The following is a 13673-nucleotide window of genomic DNA, read 5'->3' on the forward strand; positions in this document are numbered from 1 at the left end:
AATTCTGAATTTAAAACGTAACACCATGGTTAGGGGTTCTCTTTAATAATAAGAATTGATTTCTACCCAAATAAACCCTTTTGGGAAGATTGGAATAATTAAAGACTGTGCAAATAAAATACAGCTTTCAGTTTGCATGCAGCTCTCTGATGACAATTAATAGCTCAATGTTCTATATTAGGAGTTTGACTTACAAACTACAAATAACAAAAAGATATCTTTTACAGAAGCAGTAACCCACTGACCTATTTACATTATATGCACTCTGTGATCTGCATGGTGCACGTTTTTTGCAGCAGGCATTTTAACCCTCTGCACTACCTTAGAATGAGTCAAAACTTCCACTAGACAAACCTCCGGTCTCTTTCCAGGAACATGATTAATCGATGGAGTTATCTTGAAGTTTTAATTGATGGCTGAAAATTACTGGAGGCCAGGAAGGCAGCAGCAGGTGCTTTTAAATTGTTAATATACTTGCACAAATGACGCCCCACCCCAAGTCAGCGCCCGGTGCGGTGGCACCGATCACACTGCCCTAGAGCCAGCCCTGGGTGGATCGTGGAACGGCGTTAAACCTAAATTTCACGAGGCAATGTGTCGCAAGATAAGGTGCAAATCAGCCCATCAAAAATGCAGTTAATCAAGGAAGGACTGACTCAGTAAGTGAGTTCTAGGGCAGAATGAAAACTTAAAATTCCAGCAAATCAGAAACATTGGATTAAAAAGCATCATAGAGCCTTACCACCTGAGCACTCTCCACTACATGGACTCTGACTCATCCCCTCTGAGCTAATGTCATCCTGAGTATCAGAACAAACTAGTGAACTGTTATGAATGAATGCAACACCACGTTCAAGCTGAAGGGCCTTCAAGAAAGTTAAAATACTGAGCCCATGCTGGTGTATCTTCTTTGATAACAGTGTCAGTCGAAAATAAACACACGACTTGCTTGACTACGTGCAGCAGTAAAAAACAGAGCACAGCAATATGGGGCATCGAGTTTGAACAAGAAGACATTAGCGCCTAGCTAAGGCCTATTTAGCATAAGCCACATTTTCCTGATCTTTAACAGGTCATTTCAAAATCTTTTTAAAAGCAAAAAGTATCAGATCATCATATATATGTGAATTTGAGAGCATATTATTATGTATGTTGGACTTGCCCCTTTCTGCAGAGTTACCCCAAACTGTTTGCCTTCACTCTCCTCATTTCTGAACCCGTTTTTGTCGACTTTCAGGATTCTGCACACTTTACCACTGCTAACCAGTACTAAAGTGCTTGAGCTCTCTACTTAAAACATGGTGGAATTGGCATACAACCAATTGGCATATTTATTTACTTGTAGGTCCCTAGTAAAGTGGTATTGCCATAACCACGCCCTGAAAATTAAATTTTACTAGTAGGCCTGCAGCACTTATTGTGCCACCGACTTAAGTAGCCTTGTAAACATACCTCAGGCCTGCCTTTGCAGCCTGTGTGTGCAGTTTTAAACTGCCTTTTTAACTTGACAAAATAAGCTTTTTGAGGGCCTAAACTCTCTTTTGTAATACCTATAAGGCCCCGAAACAGCCTACAGGGCAGAGTGCACTGCATTTAAAAGGTTAGGCATATATTTTTAACATTAACATGGGCCTGGTAGTGAAACACACATATATGTGTTTTTCACTACTGCAAGGCCTACATTTCCCATAGGATAACAATGGGTTACCCCATTACATTTAATAAGTAATAACTTTCAATTGTGAGCAGATGGGAATGTTGAGTTTGGTGTCTAAGGAATTGCAATTTAAAACCCCCTCTAATGGTAAAGTCAGATTTTAAGTCACAATTCCGAAAATGCCACTTTTAAAAAAGTTGACATTTTCTTGTTTTAACAATTTGGTGGCTGCAGCCTGTATCCTGGGTCACATGACCAAGTCTAGCTGGCAGTTGGTCTTTGTATATTTCTGTAAGACAGTGGGACAAAGGAGGAATAGATGATGGCGGGATGGGCCATCTCTGACTTGGTAAAAGGGAGAAGCAGTCACCTAATACACTTACACATCACAAAGGCTATTTCTGGGCACACTCACAAAGGGTTTGAAACTAGTCTTTTTTTACCCCAGACACGCTGGGGCCTGGGGCAGGGAGGCAGGAAATTCCAGACATTTCTTGGGGTGGAATCCTCTAGAACTTTCTCCTAATTAAAATTGGGCACCAGGTATAAATATTGGGCTGTCACATCTAACTCTTTTTAGTACACTTCTGGACCTGTGGATACTACAGAAAAAAGACTACTGTGCTGTCCTGCTGCCCGAAGGACTGCTGAACTGCTGCCCTGTTACTGTGCTGCCCTGCTGCCTGCTGCCCTGCTTGCTGAGAAGGAAGACTGGACCTGCACCCTTCATCCCAGGCTGAAGTTGAATGACCTCCTAGTCTGAGCTACAGTGACATAACAATCTCCAGAGGCTCCCTGAAACTGCCCAGCTGATCTGCTGCCTGGACCTGCAAAAGACCTGAAACTGAACCTACCTGACCCCTGCTAGCTCTGCTGAGTGAGTTCCTGACCGCCAAGCGGTGCCCCTCAGGGCCTGGACCCTAGGTGTGGCATTGGTTGGCCACCTCTCCTGAGAAAAGAAGAAATCCTGGAGTTTTGGGCTCTTCGCAACCAAAAATAGGCCTGTTTGCATCAAGACCTTGCCACCTGTGAATGCAAATCTCTGGTGAACCTCAAACTTTACACCAGAGCGGCTGCCAGCAACGCCCAGGAATGCAAGATCTGCACTTTGCACTACAGCTTCAACAGCCTGCTGTGACTACCAACGAGAATCTCCAGCAATGACCATCCTCGCCACCAACAGGATCTTTGTGCTACAGCAACAACCATCAGTGGCACCCAACCTGCTCTTCGCACTACCTCAACGACCATACGCTACCCTCTTCCTGCTCCTCACTTCCTGCTCCTCATGGCCCCTTCCAACATGAACGGAACTCTTCGCGCTTGACTTTTGCGGGTAAATCTACCAGCAAGACTAACTTGGTCCCTGTATCCAGCCCACGCTCCATTGTGGTTGGTCTGAACTTGTGACTTTCACCCGGTCTCACACAACCAGATAACTGTGAATAGCACTTTGTGCTTTTAGGCACTATAGTTACCTGATAGCTTTGAAATGATATACCTCTGGTTCTACTGATTGGATTTTTGTCGTATTTTATTATATTTTGCTCTATTTTTCTAAATTGGTGTAGGATTTTTCGTGTGTTGTGTTTTCACTTTATTACTCTTTGAAGTGCTGCATAAATACTTTATACATTACCTATAGGTTATGCCTGACAGCTTTTGTGCCAAGCTTCCAGAGGGTTAAGCACAGATCAACTTGGGGTTTTCTTGTGTTTCACCCTGACAGAGATTGTGGTTGCTGCTTGAGTAGGATTCACCCCCATCAACCAAAAATCCAGTTCCCAACACGTTACAATTCTAATAATCACATAAGAACTTCCACACCCTTCCGTGGAAACACTCTAACAGTATGGGACTGATGGCTTGACCATCGATGCGACAGGCACCATCTTGTTCCTCCTGATCAGTAGTAGAAAGAGGGCCCTCGCACCTCACATTGAATTCTTGAATCAGTGGTGGAGATGAAAAGTCCTGATTGTGCCCCTGTTGATTGTCACATTGTCCAGAGTTCAGTGCCCAAACCCTCTCAACCTTATCCCGCCAACTGCAGCCAATACTCATTCTGGAGGGGGACCAACTCCAGAAAGATAGAGTTATTATTTGATTAAAGAATATAGGGCTAGGTGGACTAAGCACTGATCGAAAAAACTGACCACAAATTGCGATCTGTAAGGAATCTTACAAACAGGCCTGTGTATTATTAGGTCAATTCATAAAATTCAGAATTAGAGTGTGTTACAAAACAAACTTCCTCATGAATCTTAATGGGGTGGGTTGCAAATTGTGACCCACACTGATTAGTAGGTTTCACAGGAAAGGTGGCCTGGTAGGCATAGCAGATCCCCATGTCTGTGATCATTTTGAAGTAAAATTTAATTATTTTATTAAGAAGGCCTGTTTTCCTTGCAGGAAACTGTTTTTAAAGTCCCCTGAACCACTGCCCACTCCCCAACAAACTTATTTTTTACTTTCGCAAAAAGGAATGGGTCCAAAGGCAACTCCTTGCATGTTATGAATGGGTTACCACCCCAACTAGGAATAATTTGTTCCTATTTTGTGATTGAACTATACCTATCCACAATTTGGAAGGGACGCCCCTTCAACATGTCCCCTCAAAATTGCAAATCTGTATCCATTCGCAAACCCATTTTAAGAGTCAGTAAAGGTTTATCGACTCCTAAAATGGGATTAGTACATAAGGAAAATCTATTTGCTGTTATGAACCATCTAGTTTGCAAATCGTAGTGTTTGCTACCGCAAAATTGCTTAGTACACGTCTGTTCCAAAGTTTAAAATCTTCATTTGATGTTCATGTGGAAATTGTTGGTGTTGCATTCTGGCACTAAAACCAACAGTGCATACTTCAATACACACATAACATACATGTTTAGAAGTATTCCACTGACATGTTTAGAATGGGTAACATAGAAAAGCTGGCATGCCAACGACGTATGGTCACTTGCTAGTCAAATATATGTAACTAGTCCGTTTGCGACCCTACTGGCCCTCTGGAGGTGTTGCTCTAGAGTGCTGTGAATTTTAGACTACCTCTGTCCCTTACTGATTGCGTTTTGAACTCAGTTAAAGAGTTCATTGCTACATGAAACATGTACATATACTTCTGAATTGCTTTCCAGTTTTTTCCTTGTAATGTCCGAAATCATCAGGTTGCATTTAGTGGCAATAAAAGCAAATCCATAATTTGTAAAGTCAAGCTTCAGCCATGTGAGAAACTGTTAAAAAAATGCTAAATGGTATAAACACACTAAGTGCCGTAAACCTCATAGCTGAGAACAAGCATTGGCAAAGCCAATATGTCTCACCTTTGTAATCCACTGGCTATGCCAATGGTTTGTCGCCACGCTACACATGATCCCGGTGCTATACAGAGTGGCTAAAAATCGTTTGTCGTGCTGACCCACGTTATTTTGTAGGTAGGTGCGTCCATGAATGCGCGGTACCTGCAAAATGAAGCATTCATTTTTTTGTCTTTTTAGTTACTGATGCAACTTGGATCGGTAACTGAAAAGAAAGTGCCCAACGGCATATTTTAGTTTCTTTTCATATGGAGTGGGCGAAACAGAAGCAACAAGGAGAAGCAACAATGGGGAGGACAAGGGAATGCAGAAACAACACAGCAAGGGTGGGAGAGTGTCATAAGCAAAACAGTAGAGGGTAGGAGGGAGGTGAAAGCAACACAGTGGAGAAAGAGAGTTAGAGAAAGCAAAATGGGGGCGTGTGTGAGAGAAGAAGCAACAGGGAGAGTGAAGGTAGCGAGGCAAGAAACAACACAGAGGACGCATGGAGGCAATGGGAGAAGCACACAGACGAGTGCAACAGGGAGGTAGTGGGAAGAAGAACCTGGGTGACAGAGAGCATTATGGATGCAGGGGGAGAGAAGTACATGAGAGAAACAGCTGAAAAACACATGCACTGTGATGGAGTGCTTATCACAATCCATAATGCTGCTTGAAAAGCAAGCAGTGGAAGCAGAGATGCCGACCAGTCAAAGAAATGGTAAAAAGGCAAAGGGAAGGGACAAACACCACACTGACTACTTGAAAACGAATAAGAAGCAGGCAAATGAGAGTGACAGTAAAGCTAACCAATGGTAAGCAATGGGCTGGCTCCAAGATTTGAAAGTGGACTTCCCTGACAAGCACATGTTAGCTGACACTTGGACAGGGGCCTTCTTTTGTCTTCCCAGTCAAGCAGGTCCCAATTACAGTGCATCTTTTTGACATTGAAGTGTCAAATCTGTCTTGAATGCCACATCATACTTGACAGGTCTGCTGGGGTTGTTTATATAATACTTGAGACACACTTCAAAGGAAGGAAAATGGTTGTCTGAATCCAGTATTTTGTTGCTGAAAACCCAGCTTTTGTTCTACCACACTTCTGTCTCTGAAATTGCTGTGGGTACAGGGCATGCCTCAAAATGGGCTTTAATGATAGATATGGGAAGACACCAGGACGTCCATAGTACACTCCCACCCTGACCCCTGTCTTCAGAGCCAAAGTTGAGTGTGGCTGAAAACTTCGACCATCCTAAAATGTTCAAAGTTGTTTGAGTTAGCCCGGGTACCATTTCCCCATTGATTAGAGTGTCCACAGGAGTCTTTCTTACTAACTACCTCCTGCCAAGCATAAATGTGGCACCTCCAGCCACCCATTTCAGAAAACTCCTGGAGCTGTGGAAGATAAAAAGAGGACTGACCTTGCTGAATGAGATCTGAGAAGAGGCTTGACGACTAGCTCTACTAACCCTCTTTTACCCAGGACAAAGATGTGGACTCCAAGGGTCATAAGGCTTGACCCTCCTGTTCAAACTGCTGGTAAACAACAAGCTACAGGAAGCCTTAATTGTGGCAACTGGGCCTGAACTGGACCCTAACTATTGGCTCTTCATAATACCCAGTGAGTCTCTAGCACCTCTCCCGAGGTCTTGGGGAGGTTTATAAGTGTACTTCTCTGGTATATTGGGACTTAAAGGACTACGTTAGAAGGAACATTTTTCACTTAGGCCAAACCTGGTTGGTTTATCTGACCCATGCTCCATTGTGTTCAGGGTCAAATTGTGCATAGGTACTGTTCGAACACGACCATTGCCAATCATGTGCTTCTTGTCACTATTTATATTTTTAAAAATTCATATCTCTTGTTCCCCTTAAGGGAGTTTTGAAATTTTGATTTCATTTTGTTTATTCAATTTTACTTTGCTATTTTTTTAATTTTCTAATTTGTTTCTTTTATTGTTTTGCATTTCAACCTTATTACTGTTTTAGTACTGCATATATATATACATTGCCTCTAAGCTAAGCCTGCCTGCTCTGTGCCATAGCTACCAGCAGGTTGAGCTAAGGATTATTTAGTGACTTTATGAGGTCACCCTGACCAGGATAGTGATTATTACTTGAGATTGGTACTTACACCCCCAACTCATAACCCAATTTCTTACAGGGGTTTTGAGTATTCTGCTATGGAACCGGGAATTATTGGCAAATCAGTTATAACTCACACATTTATTCAGATAATTTCCTAATGCCCAGGTCTTTTTCTGGGATGAAATCAACTAAGTATGATCTTGCACATTATGTTCCCGGACACTACCGGAGCCATTCTACATGCAAAATGATGGCATGCAGTATTACTGCATTTCCTAGAATTCTCAATTCTGTGAGATAAAGGACGAATACAGAAATCCAATGCCTTTGTAATGAGGGTCAATATGTTGGTTTCTGGAAGGGAAGGCAGTTTAGATTTTGTATGTTAAAACAAGTAACCTACATTCTCACTAAAGCTGGCCAAGTACTGGTGGGCCTTAAAGGTCTCTGCAAGTAGCTGCTTGAAAAACAGTGGTTAGAAGATTTGGGTATTCCAAGGGTTCAGTGACTAAATATCAGGGGACATAATATAGAATGCCCAAAATATCGACGCCAAAATATAGAAGGACAGCATATAGACTCCCTATCTACAAACAGGTAAGTACTAAAATATCTATTCCAAAATATAGAATGTTAAAATATAGTTAGCTAAAATATTGAATTTTTAAAATGTATTAAAAATAATATAGAAGTAATTAAATATTAAAGACAATTAAATAAAACATACATACTATAATATAATAAGGCTTAAAATGTAAAAATAATAAAAGTAATGTAAAAAAAGTAGAGATTTTGTTGGATAGGGAGAGCGTAAAAATTACTATTCCCACTCCAGTGAGTGCAACAGTAGGGAAAACGTAGGATAGCGTAGGGGTAAAAATTACTATTCCCACTCCAAAGAGTGCAACAGTAGGGAAAGCGTTGGATAGCGGGAAGGTAAAAATTACTATTCCCACTCCAGAGACTGCAACAGTAGGGAAAGCATTGGATAGCGGGAAGGGAAAAATTACTATTCCCACTCCAGTGAGTGCAACAGTAGGGAAAGCGTTGGATAGCGTAGGGGTAAAAATTACTATTCCCACTCCAGTGAGTGCAACAGTAGGGAAAGCATTGGATAGCGTAGGGGTAAAAATTACTATTCCCACTCCAGAGAGTGCAACAGTACGGAAATCATTGGATAGCGGGAAGAGAAAAATGACTATTCCCACTCCAATGAGTGCAACAGTAGGGAACGCGTTGGATAGCGTAGGGGTAAAAATTACTATTCCCACTCCAGTGAGTGCAACAGTAGGGAAAATGTTGGATAGCGTAGGGGTAAAAATTACTATTCCCACTCCAAAGAGTGCAACAGTAGGGAAAGCGTTGGATAGCGGGAGGGTAAAAATTACTATTCCCACTCCAGAGAGTGCAACAGTAGGGAAAGCGTTGGATAGCGGGAAGGGAAAAATTACTATTGCCACTCCAGTGAGTGCAACAGTAGGGAAAGCGTTGGATAGCGTAAAGGTAAAAATTACTATTCCCACTCCAGTGAATGCAACAGTAGGGCAAACATTGGATAGTGTAGGGGTAAAAATTAAAAATTACTATTCCCACTCCAGTGAGTGCAACAGTAGGGAAAATGTTGGATAGCGTAGGGGTAAAAATTACTATTCCCACTCCAAAGAGTGTAACAGTAGGGAAAGCGTTGGATAAGGAGGGGAAAAATTACTATTCCCACTCCAGTGAGTGCAACAGTAGGGAAAGTGTTGGATAGCGGGAGGGTAAAAATGACTATTCTCACTCCAGTGAGTGCAACAGTAGGGAAAGCGTTGGATAGCGGGAGGGTAAAAGTTACTATTCCCACTCCAGAGAGTGCAACAGTAGGGAAAGCGTTGGATAGCGGGAGGGTAAAAATTACTATTTCCACTCCAGTGAGTGCAACAGTAGGGAAAGCATTGGATAGAGGGAGGGTAAACATTACTATTCCCACTCCAGAGAGTGCAACAGTAGGGAAAGCATTGGATAGCGGGATGGTAAAAATTACTATTTTCCCTCCAGTGAGTGCAACAGCAGGGAAAGAGTTGGATAGCGGGAGGGTAAAAATTACTATTCCCACTCCAGTGAGTGCAAAAGTAGGGAAAGAGTTGGATAGCGGGAGGGTAAAAAATACTATTCCCACTCCGAGAGTGCAACAGTAGGGAAAGTAATGATTTAATATTAAAATAAGATTACATTAATTATCAATACCAATAAAAATTTAATTAAAAAAAATAATTACCAATTAATTAAAAATAATTACCAATTAATAAAAATTAATTACCATTGGAAAAATTTTATTACCAATTAATAAAAATTATCAATTAATTATCAATACATATAAATAAAAATTAATATTTACTTTATTACAATTAATTTACTTCCCACCCAATTCCCCTATAAACCCACAACCCGCTCCTAATAATAAAAAATACAATTAACATAATTATCAATTAATCTATTAATATAAATTAATTAGCAATTATACAAATTAATTGCCAATTAATAATTAATTATCAATCAATTAATTATCAAAACATATAAATATAATTCATATTTAATTTACCATAATTAAATTACTTCCCAGCCTATTTCCCTATAAACCCACAACCCGCTACGGAATTAAATTACGCAAAAATTAAATTACATAACATTCATTAGTTTAAAAAAAGATAAACATACATTACAAAAATAATGCATAATTTTAACACATATATTACCATACATAACACTAAAAAAAATCGATATTATGGAAATCTATATTTTTAAATTCGATAATAAATCTATATTTTCAAATTCTATATTATGGAAATTGATATTTCATACCCCAATTTTTAATATTCTGACCTATCTATATTTTGATAATTCGATATTCTGTCCTATCTATATTTCAGAGTCGATATTCTGTCCTGTCTATATTTTGGATTCTATATTTTGGTCTTTCACCAAGACAATAAGACAGATGAGGAATTGAACTATCGTCATCCCTAATCGCCTGTTGCTAGCACATGTTTGTCGTCCGCGTGGGTTGATGGATGAGACAATCTTCAAACAATTCTTATAATCATTTGATCTGGTGCTATGATTTCAGAGAATCCTCATTCTTAGTCTGAACTTTCTATTTCCTCAGGTCCTAGGCCACTACACGCGACGTCAGCAGGACCCCAATACCTTCATCAACGAAATTAAATATATCGCCAGTGACCCCGATGAGAAGTTCTTTTTTAACGTCACAGATGAAGCTGCCCTGAACGACATTGTGGATGCTTTGGGAGACAGAATATTTAGTCTTGAAGGTACTATAAGTGCATCATTCTTTATCACTGTCCTTACATGTTGCTTTATTTAGCTTTGCACAAGAAAGAATACTGCTTGGACAAACCTATGGTGCTGGTGAGTACACCTGCGTGGTACATTGGGTTTGAATTACTGATGAAGATTTGGGATCACTAGACATATTACTGACTTTGCCTAGAGTTTTTCCATACATTGGTTGCCAGGAATCTCTGAGACCTTTGAGTAGACCAGTCTACATTTGTAAGCATTGACCATATCCCAATCTCAAACAAACAATGAAACCTATTTACGCAGACATGTTTATGCTACTTACAAATGGAGAGATAGTTGATGGAGTGTCTCCTCGAGGCATCTCAGAATCGCTCAGAACTGTCTAACTTTATTTGCAAGCATTTATCCTGGAGTTTATTTGGAGTTGTCATCAGGATCTTGGAGCCTCTCATGACATGGTACAGAGCAATAACGTAAGCACCTTGCATGTGCAATGAGCATCTACTAAAGTAGCTGTGGCACCACATCTCCCGCCGTGAACTTCTTAAGTCCCTGTGCCCATAGACCAGTATGGAAAGCAGGGCCTGGAAAACCTTCTGCCAAATAACCAATTATTACAATGGTGATGTGGTCAGTGGTGTCAACTGTGATGTCACTGATGAGTTTATTTGTAATGTGATGTGAAGCATCATGTGAAATCATGAGCCATAGGGCCTTCAGGAGTGCAGACATTAGGTGAACAGCAGTCCTATAGCCATGCTTTGCACACACCATCTGCTCTGTCCAACATCAGTAACCCAAACCAAATTGGTCGAGTCTGATTAAAGTTTAATCACCATGCCTAGTTTGGTGTTTGGAGCAAACATTCCTGCAGGACTTAAAATGGGAAATGCTACTCTTGGGTCTGCCACAACAACTTTCTGCACAAACTGTGGAACCGGAACTAGGAGAATGGTTTAATTGTCTGCCAAATTTAGTGCAGATATTTTGTGTGATACTGGGGTTATTGGTGTAAACACATACATGCATAACTTTCTAGGCCTCCCAACATAATTTTGTAACACAAATATCTCAAAAGGTACTAGACAGATTTACACCAAACCGAAAAAGAACCTACTAAGAAATTAATTCTGGTTTGAGTATCGCAGAGCTTGGACTACAGCGGACACTGGCATGGCTGGAGCTCTTCGGCAGGGAGTTGGGACTAACAGTAAAGAGGGAGAAGTCATCAGTGGTCCCCCTTAGACTGGCAACAGAGGCCTCATCCACAGGACCTGCGGGCCCTCGAACTGGAGTGGAATCTGGGGACCTTCAAACATTTAGGGGTCTAAATCTACAATCTAAAGCCGAGCTAGTTGAGGGCAATGTACTGAGGGATACTCAGCAGGACTAGGGATCCAGCATCCATCTGGAAAGCCATACTACTGTCAACATTGGGCAGAAAAGCCATGAATAGATGGAGGTACTGCGAAAGACTCCTTTACTTAGTGCTATCACATGTGTCAGCGAGATAACTTTTCACTGCAATAAACACAGTATTGGAGGATGTAGATTAGGGGCGACAAAGACACAAGCTCACATTAGATAAGCATCAGCTTCCAAGTCAAGCAGGTGTAGGGGTTAAGTGGATGGAGGGGCTCAGTGCCTGCACAGTTGCAGTGGGCTGGCAATGGTGGGTGCAAACGGATAACCAGGAGATTCAGTTTGGGTATAATACAATTAGTGATGGCTGGACAAACCTATGTGCCCTCTCGAAGCAGCAGATACTTACCGAAGTGCCAGTGGATGCACATAGATGATCCCATAGGAAGAGGATCACTCATAAACCTACACGAAGATGTCCTTTGCTCCAGCGCTCCCAACAGGGTGTCTGCCTAAACTTTAAAATCTGATCTCAACAGCCTGGGAAGAAGCCAGGCGGCGTACAATGGAAGATTTCTATGGTGGAGACCTTCTGCATCCTTTTGCTATCCAACAAGACACTTATCCAATAGCAGTGAGAATTCCTAACCTTTGATGCAGTGGTTCATAGCATCAAGGGCTCTGGTCTGGCTCTCCCAGCATCCTGTTGGCACACACTAAACTAGCTGCCTTGCTGAAAATAGGCAAGGAAGGAAGATAGTGGCACAATTGTATGCAGCTAGGCTGAGCATGATCGGAGTATCGTTGCAGCCATTAAGAGATAGCTGGTCCAGAGACATCGGGAAGGAATTCACAGGTATGGAATGTACATGCAAATGGGGGACACACTATCTGTCTACAGAAAATCTAGATTTGAGTTAATAAAATTTAAATTGTTGTGTTTTACTTACTTAACACCTCATCGACTTCACAGGATGTACCCGGCAGGATTGGGTCAGTGCCCGAGGTGCAGTGCCGATCATGCTATTGTATTACACAAGTTCTGGGTATGTACATAATAGTAAGACACTGGAATTTTATCATGTAAGAAGTTGAACATTCAGAAGGTTAAACAATCTCACAGTAGCGTAGCTAGACCTATGGCCACCCATGGTGGCCTCTGCATTTGCCACCCCGCTGCCGTGTGTAAGAGCTGAGGGCTGGGGATTTCCATGCCGATGCCCCGCGACGGCAGCATGTAAGAGATGGGGGGGGGCGCCGCCTCCAAAATTCGTGCTACCCAAGGTGGACCGATTCAAATGCCCCCCCAACCCCCAATCCCCCCTCCTTGCTGCACTGCAATCCCAATGATTCGCTTGTACCAAGAAAAATAACAGCAGCTTGGTTTACAAATTTAGCAGTGATCCTGGCCAAGAAGGCAATAGCCATGCAGTGGATAGCCAATGACACCCCCCAAAAACTGGGCGATGGAGACGAGACAAGGCAAGATGGAGGAAGGCTAAAAAAAAGCACAGCCTTAGGCCCAAACTGTACTGGAAAGAACAGACATGTTCGATGTTCTGCTTTGTATAACATCCATCCCCCTCCTCTTTCTTTCCCTCACTATCCTGGCCACTGGTGAAACAGTAGGACATACAACAAGTGCACATGACATTCAGAATAAGTCCACGCATAGGATACACAAGAAAATACTATTGGGGAAATCTTGAATGGAGGTTATACGCTCCAGTTGGCAATATGTGTACATCAAAGAAGTTATGACTCTGTTAATTCTTGAAAACAATCAAAATAGTTATTTTAAAAAAATAGATAAATTCTATCTTCAAGAGAAGTTTGGTATAACTCAGTTGGGCAGTTTTTGGTGGATTCAGTGTGTACCTAATGACTTGTAGGTTCATCAAGTGACAGCAACACTATTAGTAGTCCCTAAACAATGTTGCCTACCCTACAGAACAGGCATATAT

The 13673-nt window shown here is 41.5% G+C and overlaps 1 protein-coding gene across 4 annotated transcripts in view; it reads left to right on the forward strand.

Annotated features, from left to right (window-relative positions):
- The window catches only part of ITGA10 (integrin subunit alpha 10), a 307154-nt gene that overhangs the window by 160643 nt on the left and 132838 nt on the right, over positions 1–13673 (forward strand). For all 4 annotated transcript variants that reach the window (XM_085637685.1, XM_085637688.1, XM_085637687.1 and 1 more), the window contains one exon: positions 10190–10355. In XM_085637685.1, the coding sequence (XP_085493811.1) occupies positions 10190–10355 (166 nt within the window). The remainder of the gene's footprint in view (positions 1–10189; positions 10356–13673) is intronic.

Source organism: Triturus cristatus, chromosome 12, assembly GCF_964204655.1.
Source record: "Triturus cristatus chromosome 12, aTriCri1.1, whole genome shotgun sequence".
NCBI classification, from domain to species: Eukaryota; Metazoa; Chordata; class Amphibia; order Caudata; family Salamandridae; genus Triturus; species Triturus cristatus.